We start from the raw sequence: 20,903 nt of genomic DNA on the forward strand, positions 1-20,903 counted from the left end.
AGCATGCTCTGTGGATAAATGTGACAAGTAAAAGTCGAGTTAATACAAAAATCTCTTGATTGCCATAACAATTTTATTTTCCATGTATGATACAAAATATCCGTATAAATATACATTGGTTTTTTTTGTTTGAAGAGATGACAATGCATGATAAAGTAAACACTTCTGAATGTGCAATTTGTTTTAAATTATACTTAATGAAATGCGCATGCAAAATTATTATGCTCTAGTTAGGATATAATTGGAATGTTCTTTTGTAAAAGAAGAGAAGGTTTGAAGCTCTTTTTGATGACCTGAACGTCAAGTCCGATTTGACAATGACAATTGGTCATTGCAAAAACTAATAGGCGTAGAAAGCACGAGATCTTTCGCGTTGCTTAAACTTTGTGCGCTTAGAACAAAATATATAGATATTTTCAAATTTCAATAGGAAAAGGAAAATAAAAAAAAAGCAACGCGAACAGACTCACATCTGCACGTCACAAAGCAGCTAGAAATGACCTGAAAACATGCCAAAAGTTTCGTGTATTTTACACAAAAATAAAAATATTTAGTGACAAATCAAAAAGTTCGTTCGACAAAGCATACTTAACCGTAAAATATACCGGAAACCTCGTTCGAGGAGTGATTTAGTATAAGAAACGCAAAATCAAAGAATAATTTTGATAGCTGTCAAAACCTGTAACAAGTTCATGTTCCGATTGTATATAGCCTGTGAGTTTTGTTATCAAAAGAAGAATTTCCATATTTTTTACAAATGTGCTCCATTGATTCCAAGTGCATTTATAGAGAAATAATCTTTTATTTTTTCACACAAAGTGCATGAAACTTTCGTATATTTTTCTTACTTTTAACGTCCTCAATTTAAAATGGCCGCGAAAGTACTGAAGAGGTGCCTTAAAATAAAAAGCAAATAAAAAAAAAAAGAAACGCAGAATAAACAAAAAAAGAAATGTTTAGGATCGATATAAAGTTTAATTTAACTGCACTGCATACAAAAATACTATTGTCTGCTCGCTCTTCATGAATAATTCAGTAAATCCTTAACTAGTAAACTTCGAAAATTACTGTATACGATTCTTATGGTATGTTGGTGTATATATATATTTATAATGAGTTTTGTTATCTAATAATCAGGTCATGACTTTTTTATTCAATATATTTTTGTTGTCTACAATATACGCATATATTACATTTTAAAAAACAATAAATAGATCTTTGAATCAAATAATTAGTTCCATAAACGAGTATATTAAAACAATATTATATAATATTTGTGTTTTAACTTTACTTCAAGTATATAACAATTTTGGAAGTGTACAGTTTTTTTATTCTTATTAAATTGCTTGAAAAATAGCGTATTTTACATTTCATTTTTTAGTAAACAAAAGCTTTTGTTTATATAACGCATGTATGCGATACACTACACTCTGAAAATGTATAAATTGCACCTTACTTTTAAGTGACAATCTTGAAAAGTTTTTTGATTTACTCGATCACTTCATGTTCATGTTTATACTTGCACACAATCTATATGACATGACTTTAATAAAAAGATTTCTTGAATTTTTTTCTCATTAAACTCAAATGTCGCGTATTTTTATTATCTTTCTTTTTATTGAATTGCTTTTTCTCTAAAACTTTTAAAATGAAAAATGAATATGGATACGAGAAAATTTAAAAGATGATATGCATATTAGAACTTGTGACAGCGCGATTCTAGTACAATTACTTGTTATACGTTGCGCGATTCCGATAAGACAAAGACGATTATTACTCTATATTGCGGCAATAACTTTTATGGATTTAATGATTAAGCGAACATCTCATAACTAAATTATCTGGATTTTTAGTATTACCAAGAACTCATCAAACACTATGACCATCAAGTATTAAATTAATATTATCGACTTATTATTCATTTCGATATTCTTATATTTACGTGCCATCAAGAATTTGATTAGCATCAAAAGTGAAATAAACAATTAAATGTGGGACGTTCTTTTTAAACTTTTTTTAAACTGAATTTTAAATTAGCGATATATTATTGTATAGTTTGAGTTATTTAATTAATTGTTTAACTTTTTATATAATATAATAGTTCTCTTTATAGCGAACACGTCTGCATGAAAAATCGAATTGTTTGCGGGACACGGAGAAATACGAGCCGTCTTGAATTTATCACGCGTACGTTGTTTTATCTCTTTATTCCATATAGCAGGTTCAGAAAACGTATTTAGGTACTTGGGCTCTCTCGTGATAGCGAGTACCGGACGCGGACTTTCTCAGACCAGCCATGAACCATCACCAACCGTCACCATCACCAACCACCATTCACACACATCCACAATTGCACACACAAAAAACAAAAAAAAACAAAAAAAAAAGAAACAAAAAAAAACAAAACAAAAAATAAACTGCTCTATCCTTGATCGCTTCACCAGCACGGTGAGTCTTATTTCTTCTTCGTTCTATATATAATAATCCTATTATATATTTTAATATTCTTTCGCGATGTATTACTCTCAAAAGTACTTGAACGCCTGGACAATCAAAATTTACTTTTTTAATTGTTCTGACGTTTGTTTGTACAAATTCTTTTCCGAATTTAATAGACGATCACCGTCTTTCTTAATGCATAACAGCATTTTTCTGATTTTTAGTGATAAGTTTAATTAATCAGATCGTATAGTCATTATATATATTGTTGACAGCAGTTATTTATTCCAAGATATTATGAGAAACGCTACATAGTAATACAAAAATTCATTGCAAGGCATCAAAGAAATAGATGCATTTTCTCGGTTTTCTAGGTTTCACGTACTTTAATGAGAAGTTAGATTCTGTTTTCTTGTTTCTCTGATAACGGCTTTTTGCTTTGGTTTGTCGTACGCTTTTTCTTTGCTTACTATTTACTATAAGGGGAATCCTCACACTTACTATTTGCTATAATGGATCCTCACACTTATTGTTGTAGCAACTGCTGCTGACAAACAATCCTTGTTACTAAATAATAGACGACTGTAATGACAAGTTTATTAATACAATCCTCGCATAGTCAACAACGTGTTACTTAAATATTGACGATAATATAAAATCGTGTGAGGATGCTTTTATGAGATGCTGCATTTTTGTCTCGTAAATATTAGAGATTATATTACAATTATATTACAATGCTTTTTGTTCCTTCTCTTCTCAATGAAAAGTTTCGAACTATCGATATATCTTTATATTTTATTTTATAAATTATCATCTTATATTGTTAACTTAAAAAAACGCAATATTATAATTTATTATATACATTTTGCAGAAAGTGTGACAAGATATAATGTTGAAAATAGAGTAAAGAAATTTACAAAATATGTAAATACGAGCGACACGCTCATATAAAATAGCGATATAATTTATTTGTGAATAATATGGCGATATGATTTATTTACGAATAACATAAATATATGTAACAAATATATGTATAACTTATAATTTATAACTTAAATTTTATAAATTTAATAAATTATTATATTATTTTTATCATACATTTATTGTATATTATTATATTAAGTAAAATATATTTCTATATATATATATGCAAATACAATAATCATAACATTTGTCCGTATACACGTTCCACTCGCTTTATGTAATCGCGTTTCAACGAGCAATAAATGTTATTTATTCATGTATAATTTGGAATATAGCATGGCACATAAAAAAATATGCTTTTGCATGCTTCGCGAAATTTGAAAGTTGTCGTTACAGGCTTTACCATTGCATATGTTTTCATTAAAGTATTAACTTATTGTTAATAAATATTTTTTAGTACGTAGAACAAATATTATTATGAAAAATATTTAATATTATCTTTTAAATGGTTTATGTTTTTTAACTATGTAATCCACACACACACACAAATTTATGACATTTGCTTGCTCTATTTTAATGTAGTTTCATTTCATATATTTTATTATTTTGATTACACTATATTTATTCATAGTAGTATAAAAAACTTACATTTCGAATATTACGTAGGACACATTTGATTACACAGCTCGTTACATCAGTTCACAAGTTTCTCGAGCGTAACACAGCAAAATAATACAGCAGCAACAACAATACAGTTTTTTGTTGCCTTTTAACATAAACAAAAAACATAAACGGTTTGTCTAATTTTTCAGCCTGCAAATTGGGTTGGTATCACAACAACAGTGGCTGCTTGCAACAATGTCCATCCGGAACTTACGCGGTTCAGCGAGGCAACAAATCCAGCGAATTCTGCATTCCATGTCACTACTCCTGCTTATCCTGCAAAGGACCCACCGACGCGGATTGTGTCAGTTGCCACACGGACTCTATACTCACATTCAGCAATGGAGATGCTTTTTGTATACTGAGCAACCTATCTTGGAAGATGCAGTCCACAACATGGTACTACAGGATGACGATGGCGTTTTTAATCAACTTGAGTCTGATAATCCTCGTTATTGTTTGTCTTATGTTCTCCTGGTACATTCGCAGACTCAAATGCACTCACAAGTACAGCAAAGTGTCTTACGGCAACGGCGAGACTCATGCAGAAACAGAACAGGAGAACAACACTTGTGTCTCCGACAGTGAGTGAACGTAATGAACACTATAGAGTTCTAACGTTTTAAAGACGTTCTAGCTGTATATTTTGAGAACTTTCTTCGAAGAGATTCAAAATTTGATGATCGTCTTAATGTTATTTTAAATCAACAAATCAGAGTCCAAAAATGAAAATGTCTAGTGACTTTTTGTGAAGAATTTAATAATTTTTATGTGTTTTTTTATGTGTTTCTTATATACATATTGTGTAAAGTTTATTTACTATTTTGTGCATCAAAATTATGCTACTGTCAAGTTTAGGCGTTACGTTGTAGTTCTGTGCATAAATATATCTTCATAGCAGTAATTTGTGGACGTAATAGCGTTAACAGTACCGATAGTTTCCTTTAAGATGAAGTAATCGGTTTGTTGCGACGCTGATATATTGTAGCACTAGTTTGTGACATACCGTTCGTGATGTACCGTTTATCGATTACTAGTGAACCAACACGTGAAATAATGTCTTTTAAGGCAGTGACCGATTTCGTACGATTCAATGAGTCTTAAATACGTGTGCACAAACATGAACATCTATTGCGCAATTACAAGTGAGAGTAGAATAGCTTTATACCGACGCTCAACCACAGTCGCAAATAAACGGTAACTTATGTATGTATTAACTTTTTAGCTACGGATTTTGTATAAGTATATACGTCGTCACAAAAATTTTTTGGAAAATTCGTGATTTTACATATCTAAAAGATTAAAAGATTCAGTCGGAAAAGACTTCGATCGATTGAATAAAAAATTTTTCAGTTGTCGAAAATAGATTAAAACAAACTACGCAATATTTCTAGATACTCACGCTTTAACTTAAAGCATTAATATTTTATTTATTAGACATTTGAGTTCCTAATGTGACGATGTGAAATTATAGAGACATTATAATACATATATATACATATATGTATATATATGTATATATATGCTCAATATACATCGGCATCCGAAATGAAGAGAAAAAAACAATTAATAAGAATATTAGATAATCACAAATTGAAAATAGTGCATAATTTTTTATTTATACGAACTAACAGTACACAGTATTTTTTAAGAGCAATTTACCTCAGTAATGTGATATATAAATATAGTACATAGTAATTGATATTATAAATCTTAGCTACTATGCACCCATAATTGTTACCGATAATTACTGAAATTCAATAAATAAAATGTACATATTGTTCTTGTTAACGTTACAAGTTTAATAAAGCAATGAAGAAAAAGCAACAAAGACTCGAATGTTTTCTTTTATCTCAATCTTTCAAAAAGTGTTGTGTACACGTGAAATATCAAAAATTGTTTTGAGATGAAACAATCAAATTGTTTTTGTTCATTTCAAATTTTTAGTATACTCTGAATTTTGTTTTACTTTAAGAGATCATGAATTTTCTCTCAATTATTTTGTTGTTGTTTAATATACCATATTTTTAATTTAATATTTATTTTTTAAATTTTGTTTACATTTATTATTTTTTAGTTTTATTTATGTTGATATATTATCAACATAAATACAACTAAAAAGTTGATATTATATTTTGTACACATTTATATTACGAATAACGGACATTAAGGTTAATGATTCTTTACAATTTAAGTGTTCAATAATATGCATCCAGGAGAAAAGTAAAGTACTATTTGAGATAATAATACAAACATGTAAATATATATATGTAAATAAATATACGCACACATAAACAAATAAATAATAATATAATAAATTAAATAATATAATTTCTCTTCGTGAATTTAATTTCAAACACATTTACGTGCCACGTCTATTGTGACGTACAAAGGCAGAAGTGTCGTTGTGGACTGATTGTGAATGTTGCGAAAATAATTAATCCACACTCAAAATCACATAGATAACGAGAATTTGTCGCGGCAGTCAACGATTGGCTGCTTGTTCCAATCAGTAAATTCATCTGACACAGACGAAACAGCCTGCTAATTGTTGCCAATTAATATTTTCCCTGTGGTCTTGTCTCTGTCATCAAATTCTGAAATAGAAACGCGTTGCTAGGGGATGAATACATATGTGTATGTAAAAGAATTCGAGACAAACAAGACATGTTATATCAGAAAATATTATGACATAAATTTCTGTTTTTAATTTTTCATAAAACCGTCAATTCACTACGTCATAATTAAGTAGTTAAAATTTATCGAGCATGATCGTTCTAAAAGCTCATTAATATTTTCATGGTCTTTTAATTGCCATTAGTGAGGTTGGTTTTGCATTAATATTCATGAATTATAATTCCACATGTACCCGAACGATACATTTACAGAGAGGGAACCGCAGCTACTAAAATTCTTTTGTGTGCCGTCTTTCCTCCATGAGGCAAAGTATGCAAAGAGCAAACTGCTGTTGCATCTAGATGAGCAACATTATTCTTGCAGGTAGGTGGAAGCATAAAACGACCGAGTTTATGTGACGCACCGCGTCAAAATCCACACTTTACCTGGAAAGCGCGAATATCCTGCATCTTTGCGGCATCTTTTTTTCTCTTGACAATATTGCTTGCATCGCGAGAAGTGCTTCTTTTAACTGAAGCAATAGGATTTTTTTCGACGAATATTGTTGTCAACCAAAATTAGAACTGATTTTTATCCAATCATATTGTGTACAAAGACTTTAAATGTAAAACTAAAACAAGTATATATACATATAAAATATTTTATCATATACATTTAAATTTAGTTTTTTGTAAATTTAGTTTGATATTAAAACATGATTATTAAGTGAAAGTTGATAACTCTCAAGCGGAAATAACATAGTGCTTCCGAGCAATTGCGACTGTCACGTAACAGTGATGTAACTGATTCCTCTTTTCTCTTTTTTGTGAAAAGATTCATCGCCGATAACTTCTTTTCCATTTCTTCCGCCGCGCCTTGACGTGAAATAAGAAGGAAGTAATAGTCCAAAGGTACACAGGCACTTGGCAGGAAACCAAATCCTCGACCTGAAGAACGCCAGGAAGCGTGCACACGTGCACGCGATAGCGACGGTATACTTTTCGGGAAGAGATCGCAATAGACAAAATCGTTCCGTATTTCATTCTACTCCCTATTTGTTAGAAAAAATTCGCATTTTATTTGATTTTATAATTTTGAACTAGGTGTGTCCACCTTTTTTTATCATAATGCTTTAATAAATTTTTTTTATAACAAACAAAGATGCTATTTTTTGTGGCAAATTGAATATAATTTCTTTGTGTATTATCTATTGAAATGTAATATAACTGTTACTTTTTTTAGAACAAAAGTTTGAGAAAGCCGCCAGCATGTTTTTAACAATTTCATCATAATTCATAGCAAAAAAAAGATAGAAAAGCCACTTTCTTTTTTTTCTGCACGGACATCTTTACTTCACTTTAACAACTACGTTACACGCGTTGTAACAACTAAAAAAGAACAACCGCAACTATCGATTGAACATTAATCATTGATAAGATTTCTTAAACGTCGCTGTGTGTGTATATTGGTAATAAATGTCGTTCCGTTTATCTACTTTCCTTCTTTTCATACCGTCTGGTCCATAAAACTTGTCCGTTATAGTTAACAGCATCGTATTTCACAGCATCGTATTTTCACCCTCGATAAATGCAGACATAGACAGTTTCGTGCACAGAACCACGAGATAAATCGCGAAATTATTTATGACTTTATGACACTTAAGAGAAAATTTGAAAGCTAGCCAGATCAAAAATACTTAGGAATATTCGCTGTAACATAAAGCTACGAAACGAACTTTCAATGCACAAAGATATTTTATTTTTATATTTTCTACGTAACTCACACAATCTTTTCAATAAAAAAATTATTTACTCTTGTGTTTACAATAATATTAATTGTTTTTCTTATAATAAAAGCACGACATAAAAGCTCGTAACTTTCATACAATATTTCACAAGATAATAATATTGATAAACTTGTATGATTTAATTCTACTATTTAATAGGATTTTTAAAATCGTAATTAACACAGTAATAATCCTTGCTTAACTATAAAACGACGTAATAGTTACGTAAAACACTATGCAATTATAAGAAAAAGAAGCAACGCTTACTGCTTGACCTGTTCGTTTATATTATGCGCAGTAAGACGGTTTTTATTTAATGAATAATAATAGCTCTGGCAGGAGTGGACGTTGAAGTGGAAATGACAGTGTACTAGGAAGCAGGACGAGCTTGTACGACATTAGCGCTCGAGAAGTAGAAATAAAGAGCCCATTTACTTTCTTCCCGTCGTGCAAACGTAACGTCACACCGACGACAAAAGGACAAATATCCTCTAGCTAGATATAGGTACACCGCCGCTCGATATTTTCGAGTACAATCTGCTGTCCGCAGGGACATCAGCGAGAACTCATCCAATTTTCAGAGATAACGTTAGAGTAGAAAATGTTATCTTTATTCCGCTACGCTTTGAACGCGGAAGATACTACCTGCGTACGCAAACTTTTCTCTTGTAAATTTAGTTATATATATAATACACTATAATATATATACATGCAATTATATTAATTTTTTAATAATAAGAAAAAACTTCTGTGTGCAAATCTTTTAAAATTAATATTTCTGACTATTTTAATATATTGAAGAGTATAAATATAATTTACACATTTTGAATGATATAACGATATACAAACAGTATTAAAAACTTCTGAATTTTATTTTGAACTCTTGCGTTATTAATAATCGCGAATGTAAAACAATATATTTATTGAAAGCGAACTTTGTCTAATAGATCGTAATAAAATGTTTAAATTAAATTATTACAAAGATAGGGAGAAAGAGAAAAAAAGAAAGAGAAGGAGAGAGAAAGAAATTGTTCTTTATAATGAATAATGAAAACTCATTGTACAAAAGTGAGCGTGAACGAATTTCGAACATTACTGTATAATACGATTATGAATGAATTTTCCTTTGTGCATTTTTAACGTCAACGTCTATCTCGATTTACGTTTATAAAAGGTGTCGATTGGTTTGTAATAATGCTCGACCATCGCACATAAAATCTTCCAAACGCAATGAGATCAATTAATGATTGTATCAATTTGAAATTTGTGATGTGTGTAATTTGCGTTCGCTGGTGATGCTTGATTGCACATTTTGTTCTCCTCTGTTACCATCAATCAATTCGCGCGTTCCCATGTCTATGTAATTCAATTATTTCACGAAACCTCGTACAATTCTACTGATTCTAATTATATGTTGCATTGCATAATGAAGTTTTTACTATTATAATTGATCTTCTTATAGTAGCACTTATAATTTTTGTCAGACATATATGCTATTTAATCCAATATTTAATTTTCTATATATAAATAGAATTGAACATATATACATATATATATATATACATTTTGATTTATTACGTGTATCATATATTCTGTGTTTTGTTTGAGTAAAACTTGACACAAATTAATTAGATGTTTTATAATTTGACACAAGAAGTATGGATTTTATCGTTTTTGCTAGAACATACGTAGTCAAACCAAAATAATAAATTTGTGACCGTACTAAAGGTAATAGAAAGCTTTAGTGATATTTACTCTGCGAACTCGTAAACGGCAAGCAAACTGCGCTCGTTCAACATTCTGTTGCACGAAAGAGCAATTTGGTGTCACGCGTGAGATCAAAGAGCACAGACGCGTCCATACGTGACGTTAAACGCGAGGACTGTCAAGCCCAAGGTTTTATGGATATTTGAAATTCACCGGCTTTGAAATCATTTCGGGATTATTCGGAAAAGCGAGACAGCACACCACAACGCAATTAAGTGCAGATATACAAACAGCGCGAATAAATATCGAGTTCCTCACTAAACACAAGCTTCCTTTTTTGTGCAATACATTTTATTAAAGTCAAAAGAGAGATATGCTTGAAACAATTTAATAATAAAAGATAGAGAGAGAGAGAGAGAGAGAGAGAGAGAGAGAGAGAGAGAGAGAGAAAGAGAGGGAAAACGTTTCTCTCTTTTCTAACAAAATTTAATTTTTATACACATTTATTACGAGCTACAATATATAAAGCGACGTGAAATGCTTTTCATATTGTCCTCTGAAGGATTCCGTATCCGCGAATTAATCTCGGCATAGTTTACTTCGTTGGCAGATGAAATGCGCCTAATGAGTAAACAGAACGCGCACGTGTGCGTCCCTTTAAGTTTGTTCTCTATATGAATATATACACCGTGGAACGGAGAGTCGGTAGTTCCGCGGAAGTTAGTCGGGAGGAATTTAGATATCGCTGCGTCCAGTGGAAGTTGAGTTACGAGAATGGGATGGACAAGCGGTAATGGAACAATAGGAGCCGCGAGCGAGTGGAATGAGCTATTCGGGTATTTACATTTCAGCTATTCGTTACACATTGAACACGACTGAATGATCGCTCGCGTACATACTTACACGCATCTCACTCAATGCCGCACTTTGCTTCCTTTATATAATCGGAATGTTCGTTGTTGATTTGCTTTAAAGCAGTATATACAAAATCAGAGAGTAGTGTACGCATGTGCACAAATAACGTAACAGAAAAAGAAACTGCGCAACAAAAGTTTAGCAAATAAAATAAAACTTTGACGATTTTAACGATTCTTATAAATAATAAAAATTAAAATTTAGCTTGCGACAGTTTTATCCATCATTATTGCAAGCTAGTATTATGTATGCTACAGTTATCTCATATATCAGCGCTTTTTTCCCTAAATTTTGACAGCACTCCAACAACGTGTAGGTACACACAGGCAACACATACACATACATAGAATTCCGGCAAGAGCTTCTAGGTGGAAACTAATATTTTATCCTTGTCGTCGGTATACCACGGCCATAGTGGAGGTTTTCCATCGATCTGGCGTTTTCCCCAATACTCTCGAAACAGCAGAGGGTGAGAACCATGGGGAATATGTCGGAGCGAACGGGGATCGACGGATGGTAAGCTGAGTTATTCAATAGGACGCAGCCCGTTTTGAGACGATTCTCGAGGGACTCGTGTCGTTTCATCTCGATCCCGTGAGCATGTCCGCTATATGCTATTGTGACCCCTAGGATGTAGTTTTGCGAGTTTCATGCGTGTGTTACGTACTTGACAAAAATCCGAATGATTCTCGTTACGTTACCGAGAGAGAGAAAAATGGATCGCATATATTTCTCGTTCGTACAAAAATTCCCAGATATAGATGGGAAAAAGGAATAACACGAAAAAATATCACGGAATCTGAATCAGCTTCGCTGTTATGCTCAATTGGATTTGCGTATTTTATTTCGTTACGAAGAATACTGCGATAGAAATTTTTTTGCGAAATAATTGAGGATCTCAAAGGCGCGGAGAAATATATAAGCGAATTTTAAATTAAAAAAAGTATAAAATATTTTTAAAAACAAAGAGAGAGAGAAACTATTGTTCTGTAATAATGGAAGTTTTGTACAAATAGATATTATACACATATTTATATTATAACTTTGCCTGTAGAGAACTAAATTAGGCAAATGTTTACACTTAAATATATAAAAATAAATACGGTAATATTTTGTATAAGAATAAAATATCATCACTTTCTATTTAAAATTGATTTGTTCATCTTCGATAACTGTAGGATGACACAATCGATATATTACGATAGTAAGTGATTAATCCGTTACCAATCTTGACAAAAGACAGGAAGACACTTGATATCGAAGCATCGAAGTATCGATCATCAACAGAAACGGCTGCCAAAATATCAATCAATCATTCGAGTTTTCTGCGCTTTAAAGCAAGAGCAAAATATCATTTCTAACTCTCGGTTGCAGCTCCAAACGAGAGGAACGAGAATATTTCCTCTACTGCAGTTTCATTATTCAACGTGCAAAAACAACACAATACTGTTTGCAAAGCTGCCTTCTTTCGAAATTTGTGCGTATCTTATGTATATTTTGTTTGAATCTCAAGTACGGAAAACTAATGTAACGTCGGTTCACGACTGGAAAATCCCTTACTTATTTATGCTGGTGGTCGGTTAGTTCGCGAAAAAAATCCTTTTGGCTGCAACCCGTTCCGCTTCCAAGGTCTCGATTCAACTTCGTGAATGTGCGAACAAGCATTCCGCGCAAATGTCAACCTCGATTTTTGTCGACGAAATCTCTTCCTCGTTCAATGATCGTTTCTTTCGGAAGTTATGAAAACGACTAGCAACGGCCCACTTTGTGTAATACTTCTTGACGTTGCTTAAAAGCATTCGTTAAGTTAAGAATAAGTTTTTAAATCTATAAGAGAGTTGTTTCTTTAACTAGAGAATTACAGAGTAATTGATAGCGGTAAAAAATGAAAAATTATTACGACAAACAAAGAGCATGTAATGTTGTCAAAATTGTAATGTTTTCAAAATCGGATTATCAAATGCAAAAACATTTTCTGATCGGCGGCAATTAATACCAATAAACACGCTTTTGACAAGACACTTGTGACAAAACTAGTCTAAACGATATATTCTGCGATAGCTTTTACTATATTTGATCGTACATAAACGTAGACGACTTTCTCTAGTTGTCCGTAATTGCACCAATATTTCTTAGGTCGGCGGCTCCAAGGATCACAGGTGGGAAGCAAACGTACCTAGTCGTTTCTTCCCTTGACTTTCCTCATTGTAGCCACGATTAAGTGCTTCAACTTTCCCTATAGTCGAGTCGCCAACTGCGCGGTATTGTGGGAGAGACACTTTCGTTGAAGAAAAATAGTCTCCTTCACACTCTGTTGTACTTTTTATCGACTTGTCTACTTCTGTTAGTGCACTTGTTAGTTATTGGCTGTTGTTAAAGAAAATTAAAAGAATGCTCTCTAAAAAAGCAAATTACTACAAAAAAATTTTATTATTTAAAAAGAAGTTTTCTTTCGGCAGTAATAGAATATATTTTTGTATGCATTTCAAAAGATATTAATTTTGCTATAAATATTATCTATGAGTTAGAGTCTCAAGTTTTTATTCAGCAATTTTATTTTTAACACTTATAAATAAAAATTTATATGTAATATAATTTTCAGATTGACTGTAGATTGACTTCAGATCAGACTTACAGATAATGAAGAATATACACTACAAATAGCGCAGGCCAACTCTACTACGACCAACAAAGTTTAGACATTATCTACGATTTTATCATGTGCGCGATATTTCGAGCGAGCGTGTAACAAAGATAAAGAACATCACGCTCATTTATTCGTGAAAACATCATCGCGAATTCTCCAGCAATTCGCGCGAACTCGTCTATCGTCGCACGAGCCATTTGATAATTTTCCGCCTCGTTAGTTAACGTAACGGGCTAGTTACCGTTCTCTACTTGCTCGGACGTAAAATACGGTTCGTGTTCACGGTAGTAGCCGCTGTCGACGCGCCTGTCGCGCGCTTTAACGAATTTAGGCATGTCGACAGGCTGCACACACATATCGCGAACGTTTTAATAATTCTGAAGTTTTTCAAAAAATCGCCTAAGTAAAGGTAAACAGTAAAGGTTCGCAAAAACTGGCAATTCCCGTAATAGTACCGCAATCCGAAGTTTTAGAAGAAAAAATTGACATTTTCAGCCAGCCAACAACAACGTATTTTTTGACGTTTCGTTTGTAACGCGGATTTTTTTCTACCATGACTTCTCCAAATGTTTGAAGTATTTTAATTTTTATAAAGTTATAATATATATTGCACATGTCGACAGAAAATTTCGATCATGTGTCTCTGATCTATTGTCAAGCTTGTGAGTTCGCGCTAAAATCTTGATAAGATCGAATTATCCTTTCTACTGGGTTTCGTCGCTTCGAATAAATGTTATCTACAGCTATAAAATTTAGTTGAGTGGAATATAAAGCATAAAACGAAATCGCGATAAGCCAATATCTCTCCTCACGGCCCGTTACGTTTACGAGTATTTTACGAAGTTAGTTGCCTGGGCATTTTCTTCCACGAGAATTCCTAAACAAAATCCGTGGAGACGCGTGACTGGAATCGCTTGAGATAATGCTTACTTGGAGAAAAGTGAGGCGCTGCACGTGCGTTATGATATAAGTACGTACATTTACTCTCGAGCGCGTTACTCCGATCTTTCAGTTAAATTTCTGCACCAAAATAAATGCTTTTCTGTTCCGCAGTATCCTCATAAATGTCACACATATCTATATCACACATGTTTATATCATTGGACTTATAACTTACAATAATAATTTCTCTTTTAATATAATTACAGATCTTGCATCTAACTTGTATGCTTCTCTACATTTAAGCTGATGTTATTGCGATTGTTCTGTAAATTAGTTTTTTTTGTCGAAAACCAAACTTTGTAAATACTAAAATTTTCTTGGCACACTGTTTGCTCGTATCAATTTGATAGTAATAGTTGATAACTACAATCAGCAAATAATTACTAAGATTGTCAAGATGAAGTTAATTTTTCTATCATACTCTTTCTGCATACATCCTGCGCATACATTCGAAAGATTTATTTAATCTTTTAGAAATATGTATAAGTATATTCGCCAACTTCTCATGTACATTTCGGGGCGACCCGCCCTTTTACAATCTCGTCATGATTTACTGCTGCTTATATTCAATAGGAAACCGAACCTCGCCAATCCTTTAGCGCAGCATTTCACTGATAACGCATTGATAAAAAAATACAAAGCAAGTGATAAGTGAAAGAACGTTATACAAGAAGCAAGTTTGAAATATTTAGTGGTGCTAGATAAATGAGATCTTTTAAAAATGTAGAAATAAATTAATAATATACGAAAAAAGAAAGTGTTTAATGTAAAAAATAAATTGTTAAGCAAAACAGTTTTAGAAGACTTAATACTTTATATTTTATCGCACGGGAAATAGACTTCTTTTTTGTTATAGCATAGAAAAACTCGAAAGCAGTTTTGGCCATTTACTTGAAGACTGGCAGCCGATCGATTTCCAGCAATTTACATTCAAGAGGAACTCACTTCGACTGCGAGTGAAAAAGTCCGAACCTTTCAATTTTCGTCGAGAAATCCCTCGAAAGGCAATCAGCACCGCACAAACATCGCGTAGTTCAAGCTTGAAGCTCAAAGCACTGATGCAAGAGAAAATATTCCGGATGAATGAGACACTTAGTCGAGTCTCGCGGAAATTACTTTGTCTATAGAAAAAAAAAGAGTAGGCGAAGATTGCAGCAGCAGCAGCGACAGTAGAAACTTAACGAGAAATATATTGCAATAAAATATTCGAGGATACAGCAAGAGGAGATAGAGAGAAAGAGAGAAAGAGATAAATGAACATGTCTGACGTCAGTTTTTAAAAACGCGCTTATTGAATCCGTGACATCAAAACTGTCATTTGCGACATTTGCATACTATTGATCGAATATATATAAAACCGAGTAGAATAATCGAATTCTCGATTCTTCACACTTTTTATCCGATTTGACTTGAGAACATTTTGTTTTACAAAACGCAGTTTATCTGGCTTGATGTCTTTTGAGTAAGTATATGCCAGTATGTATCTACGCGTTTAACAGCTTGACACAACCTTGCACATATTCGTCACAGCATAAATCAGAACAGCCGCCGAGCTTAACACGAGCCTGTAGTTGCTAGGTGTATACACTTAGATAGGTGGCCACCCAGGTTAGTCGGTAGTCACCTTTAAAGTGAATTAGGTACTGTCAGGTCGATCCATATGACGTGGAAACGGTTTGATATACGAGCGACCGGAGAGCCTCGAGAGAGATTTGTTTGCTTTGCGAAAGCAGCGGCAGATAACCCGATCGCAACTTGCGCTGAAAGCTCTTTATCACATGAATAAGAAAAAAATTATAAGTTTTTTAAAAATATTTTTATATTAAGATATCAAGTTTGATTAAAGCATCAAATTTTTAACTGACACATCGGAGCATGCATAATTTCAAAACATTCCGCCGAAATTCTCGAAATTTGTTAATTTCAACGAACCGTTAATTAATCATGCAATATTGCATTGTGTCAATAAAACAACAATAAGCTCGACAAAAACCGGGATTGCAGTATCTTGCTAATAGCAAGGCGAATACAACGCGTCGATGCGTTAATGAATGTTACTTCTGCCTGATATAACCAGTGCAGTGCGTGGTGATTCTAGCACAGCTAACTATATCAAACGATACAATTATAACAAATCAATAATTTCAATCTAAGTGACGATTTGGAAAGCTATGTGTGGTACGTATCTTTGAGGCTTGACTGTATCATCTTTGAGCTGTGACAAATCTTCATCTGAAGTGTTACTGCAACTTGTACTAAGTCTTTCGTTGCAAATGAAATACAAGTGTTTTTGATAAACTCGGCTACTTTAATTAAATTAATATAAAAACTAAAGTATCTATACTAATAAAACGATATTTAAACTTATTTATTTAAAAAAAATAAACAACGCTTTACATTTATCGTGTCATAAAATACCGGTGTGCACTTTGAAAATATCTGTTTTCACCGATGATGCATCAGTTGAAACTAGAGAGTAACAGTATGCATGAAAGCTTAAGTAATACAATACCACTGCGGTAACGTGTGCTTTGATTAAATAATGGGTATTGGATAAAAATCCTGTGAACTTCCATAAAAATGGTTTGGTCATGAGGTTGAATATTTACACAACATATATACAACAATAATTTATACTCAATGCGATTGTGAAAATATATCTTATACAAAGAGATGAAAAGAAAGAAAAAGAAAGATTAGTTATATAATAAATTACTATATACTAATTGCTACTAGAATTTTTCTACTAATTATTCTTTATGCTATTAATTCGTTTTTAGCAGAAGTTGTATAGATTAGTCAACAATTTTTACTCCAAAATCAAGACTGTAAAAGAAATAGTTGATCTAACAAATTCAAAGCCTCCACTAAATTACCTTAATTACACGGAAAATTAAGCGAGTTTTATCCGTAAATGATGATGTGCTGAATCACTGATAGTAGATATACCGATTCATACGTCGTGATGAATTACACCATTTTCACATAAACAATATTAGTAATAAATTGTTATAATAAGTATAATAAATATTTTCTCTCTCTTTCTCTCTTTCTCTCTTTCTCTCTTTCTCTCTCTCTCTCTCTTTCTCTCTCTCTCTCTTTCTCTCTTTCTCTCTTTCTCTCTCTCTCTCTCTCTCTCTCTCTCGTATTATTCGCGCGTAGAAGTACTTGACCAATTGTACTCAAGTTACATGTTAGTTTACAAGTTCATATTTGCCTGACATCAAATGATTGCACGCAAAACTTCTTTTTTTATTGTTTACTCAGATTGCGACAATAGATTGGCCGCAGTTAAGAATTTTATTGAAGTGCAATACGTTTGTTAGTCAATTGCACGAGAAGATCGGAAAGAATCGCGAACAAGAATGGCCTGGAATTTAATTTGTGCAAGACATTCCGTGGAAAATACCGTCTCAGATTCCACATTGTTATTACGCTTTCCTCAGACTTTTAGTTGTTAGACGTGACACGGAAATGCGCAAAGCAAACAAACAGCGTGTGTTGTTAATTAATATTTATCTTACCGTAATATTTCTTCTCTTTACTGAGCATAACTTTTCTGATACTAGCGCGAATCTGTGTCGTAAACAGAAACGTCTCTCTAAGACATTTTAATATTAAATACGTTTTTTCCACATAATAACATAAAAAAAGTTACATCATATACATAATGTAAAAAGAGATATATTTTTGCCCAATACGCTTAATTACTTTGATTTTGAGAAAGAATATTTTACTAATCTTATAAAAACAATTGAAAAGTTAACATGTATGTGTATGATCACTAGTGAGAATATTTTTTTTTACGATATTTACACAGATAGGCTTCTTGTGTGAAAAAGAATATTTTTTCAATAATATGCAATGACAGAATTGACACACTTAGTTCTTATTTAGTACTCGTAATTAAAACTATAATGTAAGTTAGAGTGACAGAGTCTAATGACATACTAGATGTTATATCTTTGTATAAATGCTTTTTGTGCATTCAACATGCGTATAGAATGTAACGATATAGTACTTCTACGTGCACTTAAATATAGGTACGTACTCTTTTGCTTAGAGTAAGGAATACACACACACATGCACGCACTTCTAACAAAAGCGTGTGAAACCATGCCCTTGAGGATTCATTGCGAATATACCGGTTAAATAACTCTCTCGCATCTTTAGTATCCCTTGTCGCTAAATATTTCCACGTTCCATTGCTAAATAAGAAGAATATTATCCAATTTTTTGACGTCAGACCTTTCCTCGCATCAATACACAGCGTAGCTCATATACACACAGAATGAGTAAGAAAAAACTTGTTTAATTTTTTCAATAAAATATATGTTTTGTATTTCAGCTGACATGATGTACACTGCAATCTACATGTACATATAAGTTTGAAACTAAATTTCATTAGAATACAAATGATTTAAAACTAAAGATTGTGTGTGCTCGCATTATTTATTTTTTAGAATGTTGTTAACTTATCGAAACAGTTTAACAATAATTAAAATATAAAATATATTTTATATATATTTTGTTGTCACTATTTTATATTTTGATATTCTCTTCATATCTAGCATAATATTCACAACGTTTTTTCATCCACATTCTTCTTATAATTAAAATTTTAATACACGATACTTTCAAACTGATTAGCATACATAAATATATTAACAAGTTAGGCTAAGTGTTCATTTGCAATGACTGATTTGCAATGACTATTTATTATTTATGATTTACTGTCATTCGAGTCATCGATTTTCCAATTGACAAAATGACATTTGGACTATTACATTTTGTCGACAAGACACGGAAAGTATGTTATTAGAACCAGCGCTGTTAATTAATTGATTCACAGACGAGAGAGGATAAAGGCATTCCATTAATTGGAGGAATACGGCGGCGTGGTAATGAATCGAGACTCTATCGAGCCTAACTTGATGAAACAAGGATAATTATCTCGCTCGATAATGGCCGATAGAGTATATGCCCTATTCAGCGCAACAGTGTCACGTCAAAAGGCTCTGTAGTTCGACTTGAATAATGACGCTGCATGCCATTCTACGTCGCTTGATCGGATGTAAATGCAACCGTTAATATCAATGATTACAATATCGCACTATAAATCCCTCTGCATTCAAAGCTCAATAATAAAAGAAATATGAATAGTATTATATAATACAACTTGTTATTATATAAAATAGTTTCACATGTGGGAACAATTAATTAATCCATCATACATGCGTAATTTTGACAAAAAAAAATAAGACAAGAATTATGTATCTGAAAAATTAAATAGCTTTATTATCGCGTATTTTGCGGCAGAATGTGTTTTCTGCAGAATATTTTGCAGGTCACGATATCAGTATAATAAAATAGCGTCATAGATTCAAAATCTGTGAAAGCCAGTCATAATTATTCCATATAAACATTTTTCGAATTTACGACACGGCCGAGTTTATTATACAAGAGCGTATAGCGCATGAATGACCGATGGTGTGTTGTGTCCTGCACATACCGCAGAAAACTTTTTTCATTACTCCCCTTATATTGCGTGTAGGCAAGAACCAATAATAAATCAACCCTCGCGCTCAAATTTAGGGAGTTGTCCTAGCAATAAATAGGGATCAGGACTGATCTCTATAAGCGCTGCCAATAAACGTGTTACGAGGGAAAATTATGTTCTTACTTATCTATTACAGAGATCACTGTGATGGATCGCGAACAGTAAGTTCTTTTAATGTTTCACATTTTCTTAATAAGAATGTATCACGTTCACGTTCAAGTTAAAAATACTACAATAATCATGTAATCGCTGTGCAAATCATTAATTTGATCTAGACGAACGGTTCGTTAATGTGTATTCTGTTTCATGGAGTCTGAATATCTCGATGAAGGTTCGTATTAGGATATCCGGGGTGGCAGTAGGACATCCCGTACACATAGTTTCGGGCGCAAATAACTTCACAACAACGTTTACAGACTAACTCCAGCTACAATTTCCAGCGAATGTTCGGCAACCAATCACCGCTTTATGTCCCCTCGGTCTACATAACGTCAGTGCTTACTTCTCGTTTACAAGCCTTGAAATATCCTCAGTACGTATTTCCGCATCCCCTGGGAACTGTCGTGATATGCTGCGACGAAGTTGAATTAGTATCACTCTTATACGCGCGTTGCTAATGAAAATTAAACACGCTGTATGATATTCAGGCGACCGTTACCGACCGCTATCTCCAGCTCGTATATGTATTGCAAATAACTGGTCGT

At 32.7% G+C, this 20,903-nt stretch overlaps 1 protein-coding gene and 1 long non-coding RNA gene across 7 annotated transcripts in view; both read left to right on the forward strand.

Moving 5' to 3' along the window:
* LOC109853364 (furin-like protease 1) overlaps positions 1-5,841 on the forward strand; it is a 167,271-nt gene extending 161,430 nt beyond the window's left edge. For 4 of the 5 annotated variants that reach the window (XM_020425408.1, XM_020425409.1, XM_020425411.1 and 1 more), the window contains one exon: positions 4,176-5,841. In XM_020425408.1, coding sequence (XP_020280997.1) covers positions 4,176-4,618 — 443 coding nt within the window. In that variant the 3' untranslated portion in view covers positions 4,619-5,841. The remainder of the gene's footprint in view (positions 1-4,175) is intronic. The other variant, XR_002250106.1, reaches the window with a different exon arrangement.
* Positions 5,842-6,687: 846 nt separating this feature from the next.
* Positions 6,688-8,126, forward strand: LOC109853379. 2 transcript variants are annotated; one of them, XR_002250111.1, is made up of 4 exons: positions 6,688-6,851; positions 6,915-7,026; positions 7,477-7,671; positions 7,885-8,126. It is a non-coding gene; the product is annotated as an uncharacterized LOC109853379 (long non-coding RNA). The 2 variants fall into 2 exon arrangements; XR_002250110.1 differs by having other exon boundaries at positions 7,477-7,634.
* The last annotated feature ends 12,777 nt before the right edge of the window (positions 8,127-20,903 follow it).

This window comes from Pseudomyrmex gracilis, unplaced genomic scaffold (assembly GCF_002006095.1).
Source record: "Pseudomyrmex gracilis isolate BER0280 unplaced genomic scaffold, ASM200609v1 scaffold_47, whole genome shotgun sequence".
NCBI classification, from domain to species: Eukaryota; Metazoa; Arthropoda; class Insecta; order Hymenoptera; family Formicidae; genus Pseudomyrmex; species Pseudomyrmex gracilis.